General features: G+C 44.5%; 1 protein-coding gene across 7 annotated transcripts; it reads left to right on the top strand.

The window, feature by feature from the left end:
* Positions 1-66: 66 nt before the first annotated feature.
* Positions 67-26,051, top strand: Cora (erythrocyte membrane protein band 4.1 like coracle). 7 transcript variants are annotated; one of them, XM_076441215.1, is made up of 15 exons: positions 67-216; positions 13,515-13,687; positions 13,763-13,910; positions 14,378-14,672; positions 14,943-15,281; positions 15,362-15,534; positions 15,682-15,821; positions 16,648-16,734; positions 17,446-17,679; positions 18,353-21,919; positions 22,422-22,529; positions 22,659-22,769; positions 23,208-23,312; positions 23,920-24,129; positions 25,250-26,051. In XM_076441215.1, exons 2-15 carry the CDS (start codon positions 13,529-13,531, stop codon positions 25,427-25,429), a joined length of 5,856 nt encoding a protein of 1,951 aa, XP_076297330.1. In that variant the 5' UTR covers positions 67-216; positions 13,515-13,528; the 3' UTR covers positions 25,430-26,051. The 7 variants fall into 7 exon arrangements, with proteins under 7 accessions (XP_076297330.1, XP_076297332.1, XP_076297331.1 ...); XM_076441217.1 differs by having other exon boundaries at positions 73-216; positions 13,520-13,687; XM_076441216.1 differs by lacking the exon at positions 67-216 and adding an exon at positions 252-536 and having other exon boundaries at positions 13,520-13,687.

Raw genomic sequence — 26,051 nt, 5'->3', positions numbered from 1 at the left:
TACTCGCTTGATTGCGTCATAAGAGAAACTGATTTTCCTAGGCGGTCGGCCATATTGACTCGCGCGTAAGAACATCGAAAGCAGTCCCGTGTTCGGTGTGCGAGCGGCTCGTATTAAATGGTCAGTGATTATCGCGAGGATTCTCGGGGACGGACGCATTTTCCATGAGCTGTGATTGATCGTCGCTCGAGGGATTCAACAGAAAAAAAAAAGAAGGTAGGCAATAAAGATTTTTATGGCAGCGCGAAGGGACTATTTGAAAACGGTGCAAGTATGGGCCGTGGCCGCATCCAGCGTCGCCCCGCGATTCGACGGACCTGTTTCGTGTTCGTAGCTGTCGGCGGAATTGGAACGAGAGTTGTTTACGTGCTCGCAGTAGGAAGTTCTCCGTTACTCGCTCGGGAGAAAAATATACGGTCGGCGTTCCGCAGCCCTGTGCGTTCTTTTCCAGTTCGAGTTCTCGTTTGATTCGCGTTTTTTAATCGCGTGCCGTGGTGCGTTATCCAAAGGGAACGTCGCGCGTCTGCAATCCATAGGTAAGTTTACTACTTTTCCCATTTCACCGACAACACCTACGTCGTGACACGCTTCACCGAGGTCTCGTCGAATTTTCACCGAGCATCCATTCTTTTATTCAAACAAATCACGAACAGCACAAAGTATATATTCGGTGCGCTTTCGAGTTTTCTCATAGAATGGACACGACGTAAATACATTCGGTGTACACCTGTAGAAAGTTTACAGTCACTTTACTGTGCTTTGGATTTCGATTGTTGATTGTTATCTAGAACCTTTGGGAAACGTTACGTCGCATGAGAGAATTTCCTGGCGTTCGGTTTAACCTACAGCTAAAAGTCAACCGAAGTAAATATCCCGACGTTGTATTCACGGTTTGCACGCATTTAATTACTGGAAGCTGTGTGTAATAGAAAACTACGAGTTGTAACTTGTTAAATACGTATTGCTGATCAAGTATTCACGGAAACATCTGTTTTGGCCCGGTTTTGACAGAACTCGTTCTCATGCATCGTGTCGTACTTGTTCGTGCAGTTGCATGTATATTACAGCGAATCCGACGAGTTTCACGGAGATTCGATGAGGATGATTTAATAGAAACTGAACATGTACCAGAATAGAATCGGTGTAGTCGTGATCGAACTTCTCGATGCATTCCCCGCGTATCATGTATCATATTTCGTCGGAGAGAGACGGAGAGAGAGAGAGAGAAAGACCTTCCACATTCTCTCGAGACGCATAAAGAGACGCGCAGAATCCGTTAAAAATGAAAACGGAAACAAATAGAAACACCGGGCGACGCGAGGGGAAACAATCGACAAATTTGACGGGATGCGTTCTCGCTGTTTGTCGTTCCCGTCTATACGACCCTGAGGTGTTGCCGCGAAGTGTGCCACACGCTCTCTCCTTATACATTCGAATCAGTCTCTCGGCAGAGAATCTACAGAATGATTTATCGCATCTAACCTTTTCAACCGGCTCTTAAATTGATCGAGTGTTTAATAAGATTCAAGGGATCGTAGTCGATTCGTACGTGCTGTCACGCGTTGCTGGTGGTAGAAATATTCGGTGGGTCGTAACAGACCCGCCATCAGTTCAGTCTAGGTTATGTCAATAGTCATCATATATCACCTGACAACGGCCACACGTATTCCGGATTTTGTCATACTTCTCGCGCGAACACGCTTATTACGATCAATTAGGTCAATTATGTGGTTCGCCACGAAGATGCCAGCATTTTTCGAAAGACGCGTCAGCCGGGCTGTCGTGCGCTTCTGCCCACTGACAATCGATAAAACAGTTTTTCTACGCACGTCTGCGAAGAACCGTTTTTCCATCATCTTTCTCGGGAAACTCGCGAGCGTTTCGGTTATTTGTTGCGTCACTGGATTCGAGCGTTCCGAACGCTGTGACAAACCCATTTTATTTTCGAGCTTCCGCGAGATTTGCTGCAGATTTTAATTCAGATTATATTAAGATCTAGCAAACGAGCGTATACATCTTTTTTAATGTGTCAAATATGTGACGCTGAGCTGTCAATGGGCGTCGGTGACGTCACTGATATGTGACGCTGTGGTAGCGAACGCGTTGAACAATCAAGTGGAACCTCATTCATGACAAAAATGAATAGATGTAATTTAAAACGGGGTATAAATATTGGAAGAATTTAGAAATATTGTTATTAGGTCGGCAAGAAAGTAATTTCGATATTATAAGGGTGTAATAAATCCCTTTTTTTTTGGTCGATGTTCTTTTCTTCACAATTCCGCGCTCATAAAACTTCTGGCCCTTATCGGCAAAAAGCTGATCCAAGTGCGATTTCAGGTCATCGTCATTAGTGAAAGTTTATTGCTTGAATAAAAAAAATTGGGTTTTATTTCACCTCAAAATACCGAAATGACCTTCTTGCCAACTTATATTATATTTTCGAGCTATTGAACGTAGAAAGAAACTAGTTTCTATTTCACTCCATTTTTGTGCAATTTAGGTGGGAAATGTTTACTTTGCATAAAGATCCGCTGTCTAGTAATCATTATACTGCGGATGTTTATGCAATTTACAATTTTCATTGGCATAAAATCCTATTTTTCAAACAGCTTTTAAAAATCTTATTAAATTCTGTTGAATTTTACATTTCAGCATTCTTTGAACATTTTCTGAAGTGATAGCAGCGGGGAAGCGCATTTCCTTCCGAAAAACATATCGCAATTGCGTTAATAATATAATGTAATCTATTTTAGTCGGTCACAGCGAATGTCACGCGAAAATCCCGCGAAATGAAAGGAAAACTGTGAACCGGAAAGGGTTAAGTTCCTGAAGAAGTCCCGGCGGATAAGCGGAACGGGACGAAATTGAAAATGATCGTAGGTACGGTTAGGTGAAGCTCGTCCAGGTGTAGATCGACCGACGAGGAGATAGTGTATTCGAGATTATGATTACAAACGGCTGTAGTGTTAACCAGGACAAGGAAGTGTACCTACGATCGTGTGTCCAGAGAGGCGTGGTGTTGATAGTTGTTGATGCTACGATATCACCGAAGTTACAATGAACTTGGGGGAGCATGCTCGCCGGTGCAATAACGCGCCTTTCACCGTTTCACCTACCGGGAACCTGCGTACTCTGTGAACTATGACACGAGTACCGCTGGGATCCTCTAACCTCTTTATAATCGAACTTCGTTCGCTCCTCGGATAAGTACCGATGTCCGAATTAATTCAGCATACGAAATTAACCGCAAGGATTGTTTATATTGGGTTGTAACATAAGTTCGTAGAGGTTTTATTTTCGCTTTTGTTCTGAATCAATTTCACCTACTTTTTTAAAAAATTGTCTACAGCATTCTGAAGTGCTTCTTCCGCTTTACAAGCGTGTTCCAATCGTTATCTTAAGTAACGTAGTCTTGAGTAACATAACAACCTAAAATGGAATTTCCGGGCGGCAAAAATCACCATTTTCGACATCTATTGATTTTCGCTTTTCACCATGCCAGAACGCCACCGAAGCAGCTAGAAATATCTGCGCCGTGTATGGAGAGGGTGTCATAGGAGAATCTACTGCACAGAAATGGTTTGCCAATTTTAAAAATGTCTTTAAGACACATTTTGAAGGAGGACGGCCGTCAAACGTGCAGGCAGCTGGCCAAGAAGATGGACAGTACTGCTATGACAATCTCTCGCCACCTTCAGACAATGGGATTTGCTCAAAAACTTGGAGCATAGGTGAACTCAAAATATTCGACAAAAAGGATTAATAAAAAAACTCTACGAACTTATGTTACAACTTAATATTTAGCATATATGTTGCGTGCAAGCGGACCGAAGCGGTCGGAAAAATGGCGGCAATAGAAAATAGTAATGGCGGAACTCCGGATCAAGTTTGGAACCATCGTCTCTTTTTAACACTGAATTTTTCATTTTACCGGAAACGATTATACGCATTTTGCTCTCCAAGCACTAATCATAATAAAAGTCGCAGAAAGTCTATGTAAATTCTGTGATGTAGCTCAGAGTTTGGTTGCTTTAGCGTTAAAACAAGATTAACCGTTGCTTAAGTAGCAATAAAAATGATTAGATTACGCTGTGGGTGTGGCTCGTACGTTCACGGTTCAAATTGTCATTGTTATAAATAAATTCGTGAAAGAATACGAGTGCAGGGAAAAAGAAAATCGACTTGAAAAATTTTCAAAAGTAAATGGAAGTTCATGAAGAGCCCCTTAGCTTCGATTTTTCATTACAGGAGAGCAAAATTCGGGAGTCTCTAGAGGAATCGCAGAGAAATGAAAGCGTTTACTCGCGGACGAGTATATTATTTTCGGAATGAGGGGGGGGGGGGATCCGTTCCCGTGTGCGAATTAACAAATAGAATAATCAACGGCGTAAAAAAGACCGGAGATTCGCCGTTGCGTAGAGAAACCACGGTCTCCCGACGATTACGGCCGTCAAGCGGCCGTGACGGAAATAGAAAAACCGTGGATAAAAGGAGTAAAAAAAAAAGAATAGAAATCACGTTGATTACATGCATGATTTAATCGAGGCACGAGTGCGGCACAGTTACAATCCGCGAACACGAACGCGAACGCGGCTATAAAACAGTTTGGACCGTAAAGACCCACACGGCTGGATGCCGACGGGAATTAAACGAGGAACGCGATACACCCGGGACTCCCCCGATATGTGTGTATACTATACTTTCTTTCGGGATTTCTTGTAATATCGATCCGGAAAGTGGTAACGCAGGATACGAGAAGCGCCCGGGTTAATCAGACTGTGACGAATCGCGTTTGCATTTGATTTACAACGGAAGATACCGCACGCGGAACCTCGAAAGGTTATGAAACTTTGCTGTCCAAATTTAGGAGCGGAACTCTTTGATGCCTCTCCTTGCAATTTTCTCCCATTATTGCTTAAACATTCACGGACTTTCAAACTTCTTTACGTACTCCAGAGGATTATTTCGATACGAATTAGGTGGCAGACGGAGGGTTAAGGAGCGGAAACGAATCCCTGAAGATTCTAGATATTAAATAAATTGATAGACATTCGATAATTCACGGAGTTTCCCGGTTGCTGTTCCCCCGCGAGCCGAGTGCAGGGTACGTCAGGATTTCGGACAGGCCCGGCAGGTCCTGGTCTAGTCGAATTCAGGCCAGATTAGATATACAATTAGATTACGTCGGCAGCTCGGGCTCCCTTGCGTTGCGTTTGAATTTCAGATTGATTTTCGATCCCGATAGACCGTTGGATTCGCACAGGCTGGATCAGGATAACGTTAGGATCTAGAATTAGACGGTACGAGCCCAAGGGAGAACGTGCATCTCGAGATAGTCAGGTTGAATTTAATCATGAATGGAGAAAGTGACGCTCGGACACACCCACGCGCCCCGCTCGCATTCATCTTCCGAGTTTCGCATGCGGCGCCCGGCGCATTATCGATACTTCCGGTCTGCGGGCAGACACACCGGGTAGGGTGCACATAAACGGCTACGGAGGGAACAATAAAATTTCACGTGAATTAAACTCTCGCCTCGTGCAGGCCAGATACGCTTACTACGCTAACAGGTGTCGATGTCTCTCGACGCGTTTTAATTCACATCGGGACTCTGCTCTCGATAACACGTTATCGATACAGTTATCGAGGTCTATTTCTAGTCCCCGGAAACCGAAGCAGATCAGATAGAAACGGTCGAAATGACATGCACACGCGAACGGCGAATGCTGATTCCAAGGTAGACAGTTTTGTTCAATGCGCATCCGAACACAGTTTCTCTAGCTTCCGTGTCGGTTAATTTACGTACACAGCCACGAACAGAGGTATTGCCGCGGATATTAACCTTCAATTACTCTCACCCCACTTTCTACATAATTGGTTACGTGGAACTTCACATCACTTCAACGTAAATAAATTTTTATTCAATGCGAAATGGATATTTGCTAGTCTAGTTTACACCGTTGTACATACATATATCCTTGAAAGAATAAATTTTAATTTAAAGTTTCTCTTGATCCAGCGTTTGATGATAATGGCGTAAATCAAGGTGGTAATACCTGGCGAGACAGCCAGTATTAATTAAGTTGATACCTGCGCCGATGCTTCTGTTCGTGAAGATGTAAAATTCGGAAAATTTCTGTGGTGCCTCAACTGCGTGCTTACTTTGCTCATTGGTTAATCCAGCGCAGAATACAGCGGGCAACATTGTTTGTTAGGCGATCCATCGATCGCAGCGTAATTCGGTGGTAGTAGCCTCGTAAATGCATTTGATTTTTGTTTCCCAGAGACACGCGATGCTCGCGTTTCCACGTTGTTGCGGTGAACGATGAGACGCGAGTTTTAAGGACGATTTTCACGAACGAACGAACAAACGGAACGGCGAGTCGTAGGAGCGGCCACGCAACGGGAACAAAACGATTTAGCCATGAAAAAGCAGAGCGCAATAACAACTCGCTCTCGGACTCTCGGGTGTGCACGTACTACGTATGTACGCGCCGGCGTGCCGTGTGTTACGGTAGGACACGGCCAATTATCTCGGTCCGCGCGGTGAAAAACTGCTCGTAAAACGTCGCTCCATTGTTATCCATTGTTGGATCGCGGCGAGAGACGCTCGACCGCGAAAAGAATGTTCCACGTTTGTTATTTGTTCGCTCGTCCCTGGCGAAAAAATTCATTCCGCTGTTCTTTTCCAGCGAGTCTTCTACCTCCGGAGAAAACCGTCGCGTCGTTTGCTATTCCCCGACGCGAGACGCGTTGCCTATCCAATAGGATTTTCAGGAGGGACAATTTCCAGCCCTAGAAGCGAAATTAGACTCGAGAAGGTAGCCTAGCTTTGATGAATTTTATTCCTTTATTTTGTAGGAGCTCTGATTAATACACTGCTGCCCTTAAATCGTTTCAGTAAATCTTCTCCGTATGCAACCGTGTACTTTCTGCTCTGCTCGGCCGGTTCCACCCTCAGCGGTTCGATCGGGTGGCAATTAAACAATACAAAGAGGAGCGAACGGTTAAAAAAGCAAGAAGAAAGCGTATCGCTAGCGAAATCGAGCAGACTGCTCTCTATAATTGCCTCGTTGAGCCGGAGTGGCGCGACTACGCGAGACTATACATAGAAAGAGGGAATACGCGGTGCTCGATGGTATCGGTAGCTCTCCAGCTCCGCCCTTCGAATTGTTATAAATTATAAAGTAGTCGTGTGAGTCACGGTGCGTGCCGCGATCGAAACCTACGATCTCGCCCGCCGCGTCGCGCCGACGAACTCTATCTCGATCTCTCGAGCTTGCAACCTGTTAACCGACGAATTCTCCAATCGCCAACGCCCGCGCCAGGCCCATTAACGATGAGCTGACTGATAAGCAGCTGGGAAGTCGGGGGGACAAGTCGTTAACTGGATTCCCCAATCCTTTCGCCGCTTTCGCTCGCGACAGCTCGGAACAATCCCCGAGCACTCGCGGACGCATCCTCGCGTTAAATACGCGGCTTAATTAATGCTGCGAACCGCTTCGACACTTCCGGCTCGGTGCTCGCGTATCGTCGTCGTGATTCGCGTATCAACGCGTCGACCGCCGCGTCGACTGCTAGATTGCGAAAATGAGTCGAAACACATTTATGTACAAGAATTTAACTGTGCTATGAATTGTAACGATTTATGACGCAACAATAACTTGTCGTTTACTTCAAGGATGATCCTTGGGACCTCGAGATCCCGAAGAAAACCGGAAACGAAGCCCGTAGAATGATCCTCAATGAGACAGAGTTCCTTCGGAGTGGTCGTACGATTTTTGGTCGCGATAATGAAGAGAACGCAAATGATCGCATCGAAAAATAAGGATAACACCGACAGCGTCGATTCTATTATGCACGCACATTCGTCGAGCAAATCTCTAAGTATTATACAACTCAACAGGTTAGCTAGACTATCGATTACCTCTTGGGCTATCGATATGGCTCTCATTTCCGGGGAGCAGCAACTTTCCTCGAGGCTGTGCCTCGCATCCTGGACTATACGAACCCATTTGCATCACTAATGTACGTGCTGTTTTCCTAGCCGGTATCGCCAGAGTGCTATTTCCCCGGTGATCGCTACTAGAAACAATTAGTCTCTGCAGCAAGTACAAATTATTGAAATATCAGGTTCTCTTCTACTTGAATGCAACAAGAAGGAGAAATGGTATTGCTCCCGGCATAATTTCCCATTCTTCTGACGCAAATGGATTAAAAGCCCCGTCCACGTAAATGAATTCCGTGCAATCCGTTTCCGCGGACAAACGAAACTCTGGAACATTTAAAACGACGTCGCGGAAAAATTCGTGTCTCTGTTCATTGTACATTATTCATAACGCGACCGTTAATTTTTTTTGTCGGATGATTTTTAGATTTTTCGCGTACTTTTCGGAAATTATTACCGTGGGTTCCTCTCTTTTTTTTGAACGGGACATTTCGGCGTCCCGAAGCTTGGGGACAACGGGACAGGCTACCTAAAAACGGGACGTATGGTCACACATTAGTTATTCATCACAAACAGAACAGTTTTTTAGGGGTCGCAGAATCGGAATCTGGCGTTTCTATTTTATAGAAACGGTCCAGTGTGCGCCACGCCGGAGCCGTTTGCTCGAGCAGAATTATCGCTCGCGTCGCCCCCGCGATAAATTCCGTCCCGCAATCAGCGAAATGAAACAACGTCCGCGTCGACAGGGGGATGAAGGGGCTACAGGGAGAGAATCGGTCGGTCTCAAGCCTGTGCTCCCACGAAAATCTGCGGGGGGCGGTTTTCGCAGCTTCGAAACCCTTTAATTTCACGCGTCGAGGAATCCTCTTCGCCCCCCCCATACCACCCCCGTGTTCCCACCCTCAGGTTCTCCCGCAACCCTCGCGGAAGACCCGCGTTTTCAATGGAATCGCTGCACGCGCGATGAAAGAAAGGGTTCAACGACAAAAAGAAACGCTCCCCTTGCCCCCGGCCCTCGGCAACCCCCTTTGATTGGTAGCGACGCGTCTGCAACCGACGATAAAAAAACGCGCGGAATCACGGTGTTTGCTCAGCCAGGAGAATCTAGGCGGAAGGGTCCCCGGGGCTCTCCTCGGGTTTCTCTCGTTTTCATGCTGACGCGATCCTCCAACGACGGGGGTGGCTCCATTCCGATTGATCGAGTTGCCTTCTGCACTCCGCTAACGAGGAGCATTTTACTTTTGAATATTCTCTGGGCGTAGCATCCGTCGAGAGTCGTCTCAGACGTTCACAGATTACAGCAAGCACCCCTCCACCTTTAGTTCCTTAATAACGATCAGGCTTCCCTTACTCTCTTCTCAACAGCATTAACCCCTTATGTAGCAAACTGGGTACTCGGATTCTTCTTCCATATTTCCACTGTCTCCTTTCTCCTCTTGATACCTTGGTACCCTTACTTCATATACAGGGCCGGCCATCTCTATAAAGGGGCCTGGGTACACAATTAGGTATCCATGTACCATCATCTCACAAAAAATGATCAAAATCGAAGTCGGACACTTGGGTTCCTTCCCTTGTGAGTATCACTAGTATGTACACTGAGAAAAACATCCTGTCGAAACAAAAAAAAATATATGTTGATACAATAAGATGTACTATTGAATAGTGCCAATATCATATGAACTTATCTTAATATTTAATACTAGTGAATTTCAATAGCAAAACTCATTTCCGCCAATCATATAAGCGAATAGCTTGACATCAATGTTTTCAAAAAAATAAGATATGGCCTCAAACCAATTCCAGTATAAATCAATACATTTCTCAAATTTTTTTAACGACATATCTGATTGAAGGAAAAAGAGAAATATTACGAATAATAATGTACGGTATTGAATCGAATAATATTTTCAATCATTTCATGATAGACAATTCAAATAGCATCACGATTTGCTTCTAAATTTCATACTATTGAAAAGAATACATTGATATTCATCGAAGTAAAAAAATTACAATAACACGCGTGTTATTGAAGTAACTACTTTTTTTTCTCAGTGTATAAAATATAAATGGGCAATTTCTATTTACACAACACGCTAGTTTTACGGACCAGCGAGAGAAAGATTCGTGGTCAGAGGATTAGCACAGTGAGAGGAGAGCTGGTGTCGTAAGAGTTTGGCGGACAGGTAGCAGAGCGACGTGCATTCGTCGCACGTGCAGGTCGTTGGCCCTGCAACGCGGAGTAAACGCGACGTCTCGATACGGCGCCAATGAAGCGCCGATATTTCTTACCGTCGCGCTGAAAATATCGCGACCAGGTGTATTATTGGACGTTAGCGCCGCTATAAAAATACAAAGGCGACGGCATCGACCCGTTCGGTGGCGGGAGGTAACGAGGAAAAACCGGGGTTCGTTTCCTCGAAACAATAGCCGCCTCCTCGGCCAAGGAGAAAACTTTCAACCGGAGAAATTACAACGACCCTGACCGACACGCTCTCCGACAACACCGGTGCGGCGGATTATTCAAATCGAGTCTCCTGTCCGCTGTTGTGTGTGCTGGCTAGCGTGAGCAAATGCCTTACGCAACCACACCCGGGCAAATAGTAATTCAACCTCAATTGCACGGAATCAAAGCCGTACGGGATGCTGTTCAAACAGCATTAAGGCTCTAGGCTCGTGCAACGGCTCGAACAAATCGATTCTCTTTGTCTTTTTTATTGTACGAATCGACGCTGTGTTAGGAATAGAATCCGGAGGCTGCGCTTGTACCCGCGCGTCCGCCGAAAAGCAGCTTTAGGGCCACAAAAGAGACGGAAAATCATTGTTCAGCATCCAATCGATCGGGCCACGCAACCGATGATTACGGAGATCGTTGTGCAACCCTCGAATCGAAATAGCACGAAGCATTCCCCGCAAAGTCTACCGATTTACGACGTATACCGAGAAAGGTGTTGCAAGGTCGGGCAATTTTTGCAACACCGTATGAAAACTTATGAAAAGAGCGAAGTATGGTTTTACGTGCACCGAGTGTATCGTTGCGATCAACTCGAAGATTGTCCCGGTCATTTCAAGTTCTGCTCGAGTCTGGGTCAGGCGGATTCGCGTTCCGCGAACCTCTAATCGGACATTCCGAGTTCTGGAATGCCGGCGAGATCCTCGAAACGACAATCCAGTTTGTCCGTTGGACACTAACTCGATTCGTTGCATTAGCATGTATTTACGCGAACGATAGTGGCGGTCGCGTCATCGTGCCTGCTAATCGGCGTATTACTTCATCGTCGCCGAAGACCGCGGCCGCGGCAAAGGACGTCTGCTTCCAGCGATGACGACATTCTACATTCGGCTGGAAGTTCTCGCAACGCGACAGTCCCCGAATTCAGCGGATTTCGCGTAAGCGTGTCCTTCCAGTACTCTTTGTGCCTCGCAAGAAGTCCTCGCGAGACGGCACACAGTGGGACCTTTCGTCCTAATCGGAGACAAAATCAAAGAACTATCGATAGAAATGAGGTAGAGCGATGAAATTTTTGTTTAAGTAAAGCTGAAACTTTGCAGAATATGGGAAAAATAGGGAGATTATAGTAAGATCGTTTTTTAACGTTGAGAAAATTCGTTAAACATGCACAATTTCGAGAAAATTGTGGTTTTCCCAATACCACGCGCGGAAAAAATTTGTTTTGAACATGCTGTACTTCATTCATTAGATTTTTTCACGCTAATTTCAAATCTGGACTCAGTCTGCGACCTCAGGATATTGCAAAATCGATTTCTTGAAATTCTACATGTTTAACGAATTTTCTCAACGTTAAAAAACGTTCGTACTATAATCTCAATATTTTTTCCCATATTCTGCAAAGTTTCAGCTTTAATTTAAAAAAAATTTCATCGCTCTACCTCATTTCTATCGATAGTTCTTTGATTTTGTCTCCGATTAGGACGAAAGGTCCCACTGTGCGGCACACAGAGGGGTCAATTGATGAATTTTGTGTCGATATCAAAGAACTTTCGATAGAAACGAGGTCGAGCGATGATTTTCTACGAAAAATACTTCTGTACGTGTAAAATTTTGTACGTAAAAGTCTCAGGATTTTGCAAAACATCGATTTTTGTCAAGAAGATAATGAAATCATTTTTTCGTTGAAATGGTTTGACAAACCACTTGTTCGAAGGTATATTGTATTCTCGTATACAGGGTGTGAGTCACCTAACGTTGCCACCTCAAATATCTTTGTTGTTTTTAAAGCCTAAGTATGAAGTCTACATTCTAACTCTAACTGCTGCATTCCTACCGAATTCCTGCGAGGAGATTTCTTGCGAGGCACGGAGAGTACACGCTCAAAATCGTAGACTTTATGGTGGAGGCTGAATATCTAAGAATTTCGAAAAGCCTCGTGGCTTGGCAATGCAGCGTATGGTAAAGGGAACGCTTCTGGTTTCACGAATGACTCGCCGGTGTTAAAGTTTAAAGAGCCTAGAGCTGCGGTGAATGAGGCGAGCCTGTCTGAAAGAATCTGTTTTTTCCGTCGCCGGGAGGTGATCCTTTCAAAGAGAAAGAGAGAGAGAGAGAACGCGCGTGGGTTTTCGTTTGGTCGTGTGTCAAAGGGCTGATTGTGAGCGGGGGTCGCGTGATCCATGGCACACGCCCACGCGTGTCTGTATACGTACACGGGACGCGAGCCGGCGTGATCGTGATCGTGGATCTTGGATCGAGGCGCGCGCATTTAAAGGCCCCCTAATAGAAGAATTTCTGCCTGGAGATCCGACGATGTTTCTGTCGCTAGATTCGCGAGATTGTATCAATTCGCACTGGAACTATTTTAAACTAGACTGCATATTTCTCTCTATCGTACTAACAGGATTGAATAAAGAATGTCTATATCTTCAGAAATCGTGAAAGACGAAATCTGAATCCGTCATTTTCGACGGGGCTCGATAGTCCCAATGTTAAAACTGTAAGAGAACAACAAATCTGGCAACTCGATATTTTCAAACCGCTCTCGCATCGCGCTGAGTCGCCAGATTTTTCTCGTTCAGCAAATTTTAATCATGTAACAACTGCCAGGGAAACTTGAGTGAAAGGTTCCAGCACGCGTCCAGGCCGCTGACATAATAGTTAGTAAAATAGTCTCGTGTTAGAAGTAACTTGTACCATTAGCGCTGTGCAAATTGGCCGGAAGACGGCTGAAAGATGCAACATGTTCGCGCCGTCAGCCAGGACTCGCGACGCGAATTAAGTTAATGAACTTGGAGCAAGCTCGCCGCGTACCTTTTTTCCGTTGATAACGAGATTGGAGCCGCGTAGTCTACGAAGGGTACGAGCAACACCGACACAGCCAGGCAAATATTGATCATTTCTCTACATGGCACCGTCCAGTCTAGACAGGATCTATACTCGAATACGCTGGAGAGACACGCGATCATTCGACGACGCGGCACCGAGCCGCGCGAATCATTGAGAAAATAGACTGGTTAGCAGGCCTCCTCCTTGCTAACTCGGCTGTTCTTCTCGCCAACGATGCGGAGAATGTCTGTCCAACTGACGACACGTCTTTTGTTTCTTTTTCAGCACAGGCCTGGAACATGCCAGAGGAACAGAAGTCTGCTGGCGGCCCACCGGAAGTTGCCGCGGAAAATGGGACCGGTACGAACTCGCCCACGAAGAGTCCGGTTAGCAGGGGCAAAATGGCCGTTGCGAACATCAGTCTTCTCGATGGGACTGTCAAAGATTTCCATATCGACGTGAGCGACTATACGTTTTAACGACAACGATATTTTATATTTTAACTATTCGCTAATCGAACGAATCTTTCACAGAGAAAGGCGAAGGGCCAGGATCTGCTCGACATGATCTGTCAGAGCATGAACCTCCTGGAGAAGGATTACTTCGGCCTCATCTACGAGGACAGACACGACGCGCGAAACTGGCTGGACCTGGACAAAAGGATTGCGAAGTTCATAAAAAGTACCGATCGACAGCTCTGTACAGAATCAATGCGAATTTTCTTTCATGTTTTTCAAAGGCGGTGGAACACGAAAAATACAATTGATTTGGAGTGCGAAACCTGTAAATTTGATGACGCCGGTCAGTTAACATGTTGACCCTTTGCAGTCGGAGCTATTTCAACTTGAAAATTAAACATTTCTTCCGATCCAGAATAATTCCATTTGTATGTGATTCTTTTCATTTTATGGATATGAAATTGATATAACACCTCGTACAATACTTAAATGTGCAGTAATTGATTAGATACAAACATATTTAATAATGTAAACAATGTTGTGAATAATGGTACAGCTATTTTCGACTGCCAAGGGTTAATAGTGTTAAGGCATGAAGTGTCCAATTGAAATTCGCACTGGTTCTAGGATATATTTTGTATCGTCTTTTGCTGATCACCGGTAATGCCTATTGTGTTCGTTCAATTGCAGACGAACCGTGGAAGTTCAATTTCGAGGTGAAGTTTTATCCGCCGGACCCGGCCCAGTTGCAGGAGGACATAACGCGTTACCAGTTATGTCTTCAAATACGAAACGATATCATCACAGGACGATTGCCGTGCTCGTTCGTAACTCACGCCCTCCTCGGCTCGTTTCTAGTGCAATCCGAGGTTGGGAATTACGATCCGGACACGCACGGTCGCACCTACTTGAAGGATTTCAAGTTCGCCCCGAATCAGACGCCAGAGCTAGTGGAAAAAGTAATAGAGCTGCATAAAACGCATAGGTCAGTGTCTCAACTGTTAATCTTTGCATCCGAGAGCGGTGTGCGAGCCTCTTAGTCCAGTCAATGAATGTTCATAAGGGAGGCGTAGAGGGAAATGGAAGGAACACAATTTTTAACTTTGGGACTTTGTTTAGACTAGTTAGGAGGTAAACATACTAAAAGTCCCTACTCCTAGGAGATGAGCGGGCTATTTCCCTCTACAACTTTTCGTTGACTGGACTATCTCGTTCCCCAAAAATTGATTGACGATCACGAACGATGGATTTTCAGGGGTCAGATGCCTGCCGAAGCGGAGCTCAACTATCTTGAGAACGCGAAGAAGCTGGCGATGTACGGCGTCGATCTGCATCCGGCTAAAGACTCCGAGGGAGTCGATATAATGTTAGGCGTATGCTCGTCGGGTCTTCTCGTCTACAGGGATCGATTACGAATCAACAGGTTCGCCTGGCCGAAAATTCTGAAGATCTCTTACAAGAGACACAATTTTTATATAAAAATCAGACCGGGCGAGTTCGAGCAGTTCGAGTCGACGATCGGCTTCAAATTAGCCAATCACAGGGCGGCGAAGAAGCTGTGGAAAGTTTGCGTGGAGCACCACACTTTCTTCAGGTACGCGCAGACAGCGGATCTTTACGCGAATGGAAAATGTTCTACTTAAAATCCTTGGATCTGATTGATAATGTTTGTAGGCTCATGAGTCCGGAGCCTGTTAAGAAAGTAGGTCTAATACCGCACTTGGGATCTCGTTTCCGGTACTCCGGGAGAACCCATTACGAAACGAAAAAGACCCCTATCGACAGGCAACCCCCGCAATTCGAGAGATCATTGAGCGTTCGTCGGCCGACGTCTCGCAGCATGGACGGTAACAATAGTTTTCTTCCTCTACTTCTTCTTTATCACTCATCGAGGTACTGCTTTTGATTTTCTCCTGACCGACTTTATGGGAATCGCTTGTTCGGTGCTTACCCGTGCATGAAGATCCGTTTAATAACGCGACTGCTTTACACAGCGTTAGGCGGACCTAAACAATTCGAGAGTTACGGTTCTGAGCCCAGCAAGAGACACACGATGAGCTATGAACCGGAAATGATCCCCGATATGGAGCATATAGATCAACGGCCTAGTCCAATTAAAAAACAAAAGGAAAAGGTAAAACGAAAAATCTATATTTCTACTTATCTGCTCTTTTTTTTTCATTATTGAATCGATATACATAGTGATAGTTTTGTAGAACGTGCATGAATTGTTCATGCAGATTGAGAGATTTGTTTCACGAAGAATCCATCTTAAGGAATCTCTGATTTTTACCTGCGGTCTACGCTTTCAAACGAAACCGATTCTCGAATGTCAAAATCCAACTAATTTATTCAGTCGTGTCGTAATCATCAGACGTAACCATACAATCGAGAATGCCATAACCACGAAAACCGAGAAATTCTGGAACACCAATCGGATCATTCTGACAAAAGCAGGATAAGAAAATATTTGCGAGAAATTGGCAGGATCGATCACTGTACACACTTTGAAAATTCAACGGACTCGTAGCCGTGGCATGTTAATGATTCACTGTGCACCATGTATTAGACGTGGTCGTATGCATTAGAGATTGTTCAGACATATAATTCGAGTGCAAGTTAATTAACATCGGGTACGATTGGTATCCCGGAACAAAAATTGCATGGGATACCGGTCGATACTTCGTCTCGTTTCCACTCGGAAAAAAATATCGACGATTCGTTAATTAACTTGTACGAGATTCCAAAGACCGATCGAAACATCCCCATGCAAGAAACGTAGAGATTCGTAGAGTTTTTTTCCGAAGACACGTTGTCTCGTTGATTTTTGTCAGAACGCGTGAACACGTGGCGTTTTGTATAAACTCGAATTCAATTGTCTCACGACTTAGTGCTTCTTTATCATGAGAAAAAACGAGAAAAAGAGAAACTAACTGACACCATTAACCTAACACCGGTAGCTCACACGCAAAACAAGTGCTGGAACAACATCAGCTAGCAGTACCAGTAGCCTGGAAGGAGAATACGATGCAGATCGTGGCAAAAAGGTATAGAAATTCACCTGGGTCCATTCTATCGTGCATTTAACAGACAACCCATCTCTCCACTGGTCTTGTTGTATGTGACCATTTGGTGTTTTCCTCTACTCGATATGTGCATGCTGCTATCTTTTTTTTCTGAATTATTTTGCGAGCATCATACGGCCATCGCCTCAAAGCTGAAAAATTCATTCGAGTTGTCCCCGAACGACGATAATCATCCGCAGCGCAAGCATGTTGTACAGAACTGTCGCAAACATTAATGCAAATTATACGCCAACGATTCTCATATACATATATCCATAGAATTAAATATTTTTCGATCTTCATCGCACACCGATTTGTCCGCATGTAAATAATAACGATCGTGAGCGGCACGTTGTTGCAAGGAGTGCTATTGGAAGAGAGAGAGAGAGAGAGAAAAAAAAGAAAGAATCAGAGTACATGGAAAAGAATATACAGCAGGAAAGTATGCTCGTCGCAAACCGATTCTAACCGATCCTAACCCGAATCAACGACTATACCACATTATATAATACTATTTTGAGAGCGCAGACCGTACTTAGTTGTCAAGCATGAAACATATACCGACATACCGTGATATTATAACTATTATATACATATTCTCTATTGTGTACAGTAGACCGTAGCTTAGCCGATAGTGTTTTCTATTCGTGCTTTATTGCATGAAGCGATGTGTGACTATAAATTTACTTATAGAAACCGGTCGGAGGAATCGCGGTCCTACCGCCCGGTGGTCTATCTAAGAAGAAAAAGGATAAGCAAAACGAGAATGAGAAGGAGAATCATAACGATCTAAACAACTCCGATCTGATTAACGAAAACGCTGTCCTCGACAGCAACGACTTAAAGTCGCCCAGTAAAAAAGAACTGAAAAAGAAAGACAAGGAAACGCCCGAGAAAAAAGATAAAGAAAAGAAAGAGAAAATAAAGGTAAGTGCTTACACACAAAGTTCAGGTACCGACAAGCTGTGGCTAACGCAGCGTCTATCACTGATTAGAGAACAAAAACAAAAAAGAAAGTTAGTCGCGTAATGACAATCGATCGATAGAGAACTGTTCACATTTTGTTTATACGCATTCCTACATTTCAAGTATATACATAGTATTTAGGTACAGATATGTGCACGATCGTTAGTTTGTTCTATAGTAAGAGAGAGAATAGCAATGCATCGACGTATCTACGTAGTTTCTTCTTAGCTTCGTTAGTTTCTTCTGTGGTATACAGGCTGTCCGAAAAATGCAACTCTTCGAAACAGATGATTCACGAGGTGATTCGAAGTAACATTCTCGCAATGGAAAAATTTAAATCACCTCAGGAATCATCAACTTTCGAGGAAGTACATTTTTCGGACACCCCGTATATTTACAGCGTGTACAAGGTGAGTCTCGAGAAACTGAGATTATCGAACTGTTTGAATCCAAAGTTTTGTGCCGTTTCTCGTGGTTCACCCTGTGTATTCAGATTGGATACAGTGGATGAAAAAGTATTGGCACACTCGGTCTCGAAAATCCAAATTTATTCCGTTCAATTCAATCAGAGTTCTTTGATCCACTGTATGCGGCATGTTTCTGGAATTTTGCATGTTTTTGTTTATTACGAAAGAGTCCGGTCGGTGGCTTCCTATTCGGCAAAAGGGAGAAGGACTCGAAGCAGAAGAAACAGAAGAAGAACAAGGAGCTGGAAGAATCTCTGGAGAAGAGCGACACGGAGTCGAATCTCTCGACGTTGGAGAAGCAGCCGGCGAAACCTCTGACCGAGACGTCGAACATCGAGAAACCGAAAACCGCGCCGGAATCGCCGCAGCCGCCTGGTTACACAAAGCCGTACGATTACGAGGAGACGGAGACCTCGCCGACGAGAAAACCGTTCACGCCGCACGGGTTTTCGTACGAGGACAGACCGGCTTCGCCCGGAGTGCAGAGTCAACAATCGCCGACCGCCGCGAGCCGCAAAGCCACGGGTCTAGCCTTTAATTACGCCCCAGGCGAGGAGAAGAAAGTGGCGGAATCAGCGGAAAAGAGGAAAACCAAAGAAGCGGACGCGACTAAGCTCGGATTAAAGACTCCGGGTCTGAATTACGTGGAATCGGCGGGATTAAAGGAACAACAGAAAGCCGTTTCGCGGCCAGAAGTAGCAGAGAAAGACTCGTCGGTAGCACTGATCGCCGCTGAAAAGCAACAAGAACAAGCGGATCGAGTCAGCGCGGTTCCATCGCCGTCTGCGATTGAATCGAAGCCAGAGTACCACATTCTACCGCTGCCGGATGGATCAAAAGTTATCGGAGGTGTTATTTATACCAAAGATGGCAAACCGTTGGATCAACACAGCCTTGGCCCGGATAATAGCAGAGTGATCAACGGAAAGGTTTGCACGAAGGACGGACACCCGATCAAGAAAGCGGATTTCGGTCCCCACGGGCTGTACGTTCACAACGGCGTGGTTACCACTAAAGACGGCAAGCCGGTGAACCAAGGAGTCCTGGGCGTTGAAAGGAATTTTATAAAAGATGGTACTATATACGGCTGCGACGGACAGATCCCCGCCGATCAGCACTGGTTAGGACCGGACCACGCGCTAGTCAAAGATGGTAAAGTAGCGATGAAGAATGGGAAACCGGTGCAGTATTGCAAACTAGGCAGCGACGGTACGTACGTTAAAGAGGGCCTCGTGTTCTCCGCTGATTTGAAACCGCTCACGCAGGGCTCCTACGGTATAAACGAAAGCTACATCGTTGCCGGAACGGTGTTCGACAAGAGCTGCAAGCCGTTGAGTCAAAGCGCGCTGATACCGGATCAAACTTACGTCAGCGACGGCCTAATCTGCGGTGCGTCGGGAGCCGGTCTCAGCAACGGTTTCCTGGGTCACGAAAGCCATTACATAGCGGACGGAAAGGTTTACTCGAAGGACGGAAAACCGGTGAAACACGAGTCGTTCAGTTCCGACGGATCCGTTATAAAAGACGGCATACTCTACACGAAGGATGGGAAGTTCTTGAATCAAGGATCTCTGCTTCCTTGCGGTGCTCATTTGAAGGATGGGAAGATCGTTGGCAAGGACGGGAAGGCGATCAAGCACGCGTTCTACAAGCCCGATGGAAGCTTCGTGAAAGATGGTATTCTGTACGGCAAGGACGGCAGACCTATGAGCCAGATTCCGCTGATAGGAGACGGAAGTTACATCAAAGAAGGCGTTGTGCACGGTAGCAACGGTCGGCCATTGTCGCAGAATCTTTTCAAGCCCGACGAGACGGTGATCAAAGACGGTGTGATCTATGACGTGAACGGAGCGACATTGACAGACTCTTCCCTCGGACCGGACGGGATGCTGATCAAGAACGGAAACGTGATCGGGAAAGACGGTAAACCCGTGAAACAAGAATCGTTCGGTTCGAACGGGAGTTATATAAAGAAAGGTGTGGTTCACGCGAAGAGCGGCAAGCCTTTGAACCAGGACTCGTTGGTGGCCGAAGGCGCGTCGATCAAGGATGGCAAGCTCTGCTCCAAAGACGGGAAGACGTTGAAGTTCTCGTACTTCAGGCCGGACGGAAGTTACATCAAAGATGGCCTCGTGTACGGCGTGGATGGAAAACCGTTGAACCAGAGTGCGGCTCTGTCGGAGGACAACTACATCGCGAACGGGGTGATATTCGATTCGAACGGGATGCCGTTGAACAGAGATATGTTTGGATCGGATGGTTCGTACGTCGCTGGTGGTATGCTCTACGGGAAAGATGGTAGAATAATATTGGACGGTGTTTTCGGACCCGACGATAACATCATCAAAAACGGCTTGATCATCGGCAGAGACGGGAAACCGTTGACCCAGGACGACAAGGGGCCAGACAACTTAGCGGTGAAAGATGGAAAGATCGTCGACAACCAAGGGAACCCTAAGAACCTGGCGTCGTTGGTTCCTCAGGGCTGCTACATCCAAGACGGCGTGATCTACGACAAGAACCAGTGTCCTCTGAAGCAAGGAGCATTCAAGCCGGACGGAAGCTACATCAGAGACGGCTTGGTGCATGGTTGGGGCGGTCAATTGCTGAACGCTGGATCAGCGTTGCCCAGCGGAAGCTACGTCGAGGAGGGTAGGATTTATGGAAAGGATAAGCTGCCTCTGAACCACAGTTCATTTGGCACCGATGGTGGACATATCGCCAACGGTTACGTGTACGGTAAAGACAAAAAGCCGCTCGGCCACGGGACATTTGGCAGCGACGGCAGCTACATAAAGAACGGCCTGATACACGAGGCAAGCGGTAAGCCATCGAATAAGAAACAAACGGTTATTACCGTGACGCTGGTGCGATACGGATTGGTGTGCGGCAACGACGGTAAACCGTTGAAATATGGTAATTTCGATTCGAACGGCAGCATCGTGAAAGATGGACGGATTTACGATCACGCCGGACAGCTCCTGAATCAGGCAACCTATAAGAACGACGGTAGCTGTGTGAAGGATGGCCTGATCTACGGGAGCAATGGGAAACCAGCGACGCAGGGTGTATTACCATCGGAGACCAGTTTCATCAGGAATGGAAAGATCTACGACTCGAATGGACAGCCGCTTACCCAAGAAGCATTCGGTCCGGAGGGTTTGAAGGTAGAGCAGGGTGTGCTGGTTGATAAAGCAGGAAAACCGCTGAAACAGGCGACCTTCGACTCCGATGGGAACGTTGTGAAAGATGGCGTTGTTTGCTCGACCGCTGGCAAGCCTGTCGATAAATATTTCACCGTGATCACCATCACTTCGGTGCGCAAAGGGTTGCTGTGCGACAGGGATGGGAAACCGGTAAGCCAGGCGGCATTCTCGAACGACGGTAGTTATGTCAAGGATGGAAAGTTATACGATAAGTCTGGGAACCCGATGAACCAAGAGATCTTCGGGGAAGGGGGTGCGTCCGTGAAGGATGGCATGGTGTTCGCCAGCAATGGACAACCGTTGAACAGCGAGACAATCTTGAAAGAAGTCCAGGATGCCAACAAAGTCGTCTCGAAAACGAAGAAACCACCGGCGCTACCAAGCACCGCTCCGACCATCGTGAAGACGACCACGAAGCAGTCGGTGGTGAAGGATCAGGAAGGAGTCACGCAAAATATAGAAGAGAAAATTGAGGATCTGACGCCAGGAGGGACAGGCCAAGTAACCGTTTCCACACAGATTAACAAGGTGATATAATTTTGTCAAGTAACACGAGATACTCTCTAAGCTCAATCACACTTCCGCACTGATCACAGGAGGTAACACGGAACGATCTGACGACATATTATTGGGGACGCGTTCAATTTCACAGTTTGTCCTCCGTACGTCCCCTGTTGTTCTTCGAATTTCCGGAAATATTCCCTTGAATTTATTCGTTGTGTAGCGTATTTATTAGTTTGACGGAGATATGTATTGTATGTGTTGCAATGTGATCCTCAGTAGTATTTGTGTACCGCATGCTGTAAATGTTTATTTGTCGGTATAAGTTGCAAACATCGAAAACACTGTACACGTGCAAAAAAAAAACGCTGCAATCATCTTGAAACCAGTGTATAGGAAAGAACAAAAAGATTCGAGTGAACGTACACACCTATGATTTTCTTATATTCGTTTTGAATTGCGTATGCACTCACATCATATATACCGTTCTGTTATTATGAGACACTAGTCACCTTGTAGTTGTATTTAGGCAGAGGCACCGGATGACGGTAGAGCTCCCTACATGACAGCGACCGCTGTCACCACGCGTACCGCTACCATGCACGAGGACCTCGAAAAGAACCAAAAGACCAGCCAGGTTTGTACATTGTTCACACGCAATTACGCGCGTACACTTAACCGTACGTATCTCTTTCGCGACACTCTGAGAAATTCGTCTACAGAGTTGGTGCGAGACTTTTTTTTTATAATTTTTTTGTCACGTCAGGTAGAAGAAAAGACTGTAGCACACACGACTGCGACCAGCGCGACGAGACAGGAGCAGAGAGTGGTCACTCAAGAAGTTCGAACAACCAGCCACGTTCTGTCCGGTGAACAGGTAATTTTGCGGATTCCGAACTCTGCGATAGCGTACATAGCTCACTAATAACGGTTGAAGCATGTAAGCATTCACGGAAGACACCACCACATTATATCATATATACTTTTGGTTGATGCTGCCCGATCGGCGCAAGAATTACAAATGCGTTCGCTCGTTCTTTCTTGAAGAATAATTTCTCTTATATTCTTTCGCCGATCGAACAGAAGGATATCATTCGAACAGATTGTGTTACGTCGTTAGGTGTACAAGTTCCAACAGAATTACCTCGTAATTTTACAAAGGATACCAGCGTGTATACTATCAGTAATACTCATTCATAACGCTGATTAATTGATTAAATTTAACCCATGCTACTTTTTCATTCGATTTAATTTTTTTTTTATTTATTTTTGTAATTAATTTTTGCCGGCTTGGTTAACACATTGCATGGTGTAGCTGTTCTCACGAAGGCTCAGTACATCCAGTTCAAGCAGCGATGATTCAGGTACTCCAATTGACCTTGAAGATGATCAGCAGGCTTTCTACAATCAATATTATCAGGTAAATCTTCAGGGATCGTATAATTTTATTAACGGATCTTGTCGAAAGTTAATTGTCGGAGATGTTTTTTGATTTATGCGAGATTAAATGTTGAAATATAGTTGCAAGAGAGTTTTTTAAGTTGTTTCTGAGTGGATCTGCGTTCAGGTACATGTCTATCTTTTATTATTCTCATCGCACATCGTAACATATATTTAAAAAGTATTACTAAAAAAAGAAAAACGTAAAGAAAAAGAACTGACTGGATCCTGACTGGATTGATTATTTCAAATTGTGTTTGTCGCATTGGTTCTCATCGGTTAACATTTCATCGATACTAAAAAATAACATTCCCATAAACGGTTCAGAAAGTGTAACGTGTATCATTATCTCGAAAGGCACTGGTTTTAAGGTATTACCAATTAATATTTCATGAGAATAACAAGATACTTCGATACTCAAAACCTTTGGTTCATCGTTTATCGTCTATGTACTCTTCTTAGCGCATTAATTGTTATCTGTACATTGTAATATATCGTATAATATCGTTTGCGTTAAGTATACTCACGAGAAGTTGTTGTTACGTTCTGCTACGGAGTAAATGTCATTGCTGGAAAATTTGATTCAGAGCGATCCGGCTAGTGTCGAGACAACCGAGACATACGAACAGAAAGGAGAACCGGAAACTAATGTAACAGCGACTACTACGGTTCCACTGGTAGCAACCGAAACTAGGAAAGTAGCTGTTGAGAGCGAAGATGGTTTGTATAGCGCAACGGGAGAGATTGTCAGCTCTCAAACAATATCCAGCAAAACTCGTACCGTTGAAACGATCACGGTAAGATTCTTCAGTCTTTCGAGGAGAACCATTAGTTTAGTAAGTGAAGTTGCGATCTGGCTCCCATCGCCTGTTCCGCGCCGAAAGTACAGGGTGTCACAAAATTATATGTCGCGGAAACCATAGTGAGATTCTACACCCCCGATTTAGTCGAAAATGACATAAGAATATGACATAATTGAACAAGAAAAGCAAGGTAAAGGAACAAATTTTTTTAACATTAAAAATATTAAATCTTAAAAGAAAATTTTGGTATAAAAATTTAAAAAATCTTAATCCTTAAAAAATTTTGGCTTTTTTACCTTGTTTTTCACGAAATTTGTTTTTCAAAGAAATTTTTTCAAAAATTGCAGTTGATCGGAATTGTAGAAAAAATAGTAAAAGTTGAATTTTTAACTTTTTTATGTGAGCCTATATTGAAAATTTAAAAAATACGTTCTGTCGATCTGTGTCAATTAAACATATTCTGAAAACTTCGTTGAACTCGGTCGACGTTGCAATGAGCTACAAACATTTAAAGGTGGTAAAAATTGCAGATTTTCATGATTTATTGCCGAAAATCGCGCGTGAAAATCTCAAATTTTTACCATCTTTAAATGTTTGTAGCTCATTGCAACGACGATCGATTTTGACGAAATTTTCAGAATATGTTTGACACAGATCTACAAAACGTATTTTTTAAATTTTCAATATAGGCCCACATAAAAAAGTTAAAAATTCAACTTTTACTATTTTTTCTACAACTCCGATCAATTGCAATTTTTGAAAAAATTTCTTCTCACATCCTGTAGTAAACTAATTGCTCTAGCTTCCCAAAAAAGTTCAAATCGTATAGTACAATATCAAAAAAGTTATCGTCTTCTTTAGAGCGGTTTTAAACTTTTGTCCGCTACTGTATATGTAATTTTGTGACACCCTGTACAAAGGATGCTGAACGTAGAAAAGGTAAACACAGACCGCGCGGCAGCTCGAGCTTCTTGGCCACTCGCGGGGTTGCCACCCAGTAGAAGGGGTAGGCGAAGGGACAGCAATCGTGGAGGTCCTGAGTGAGCTAGATCGCGACTTTACTGTGCATAACAAGTAAATAGAAGGTGTTGCAAATCGATCGTTTTCATTTTAGTACAAAACGGAGAGGGACGGGGTTGTAGAGACCCGGGTAGAACAGAAAATAACGATACAGTCGGACGGTGATCCCATTGATCACGATCGTGCTCTAGCAGAGGCGATTCAAGAAGCCACCGCGATGAACCCGGACATGACAGTCGAGAAAATCGAAATCCAACAGCAAACAGCGCAGTAATCGGCGTTGTACGAATAATTTCCGTAAGAAATAGAGGGCACTCATTGTCTAAATGATTTAACGCTGGTAAGTTAAGCACTAGAGAATTAAAACGATATTTCACTGTTAATATATTATCATTGCATTCGTACGATGCGCGAGAGGAACAATTGAACTGATTATTTATATCGTCGAAATTAAATATCTTTCCTGTAAGAATTGGAAATCATTATTTCTTATGGCAAACGTTGCCCGCTAACATGAGCTTTGAACTTGATTAAAAATCAAGTCGTTTACTCGAAGAAAGAACATCGACGGCGATGTTGTTTCTTTTAACGAGAAATAAAATCGCGGTACCTTGTACCATAAACTGCAGTGTTCATATTCAGAGTATGTATCGATTACATACACGAAGCATAAATATATATTATACATATTATGTATACATAGTCATGTATGTATTTACGTGAACGTTGATCACGGTCTGTTCATATAGGTAGAAAGATAAGAGTGCCCTGTAAACTTACATCGTTTCACAGGAAGTGAAACATCGCGTACACTGGTATAGATACAAAAAAGATTTGTTCCATATTATACTGGAAACCGTTGGCGATGCTAAGCTTATAATTGTCTGTTCTTTTTA

This window comes from Lasioglossum baleicum, chromosome 16 (assembly GCF_051020765.1).
Source record: "Lasioglossum baleicum chromosome 16, iyLasBale1, whole genome shotgun sequence".
NCBI lineage: Eukaryota > Metazoa > Arthropoda > Insecta > Hymenoptera > Halictidae > Lasioglossum > Lasioglossum baleicum.
This window is presented reverse-complemented; position numbering and strand designations above follow the sequence as displayed.

Coding starts and splice junctions, on each gene's coding strand:
- Cora (XM_076441215.1), top strand. CDS start 13,529: ATGCCAGAGGAACAGAAGTCTGCTGGCGGCCCACCGGAAGTTGCCGCG. Junction 22,530..22,658: donor AGAACCAAAAGACCAGCCAG/GTTTGTACATTG, acceptor TTGTCACGTCAG/GTAGAAGAAAAGACTGTAGC. Junction 24,130..25,249: donor GTACCGTTGAAACGATCACG/GTAAGATTCTTC, acceptor TTTTCATTTTAG/TACAAAACGGAGAGGGACGG.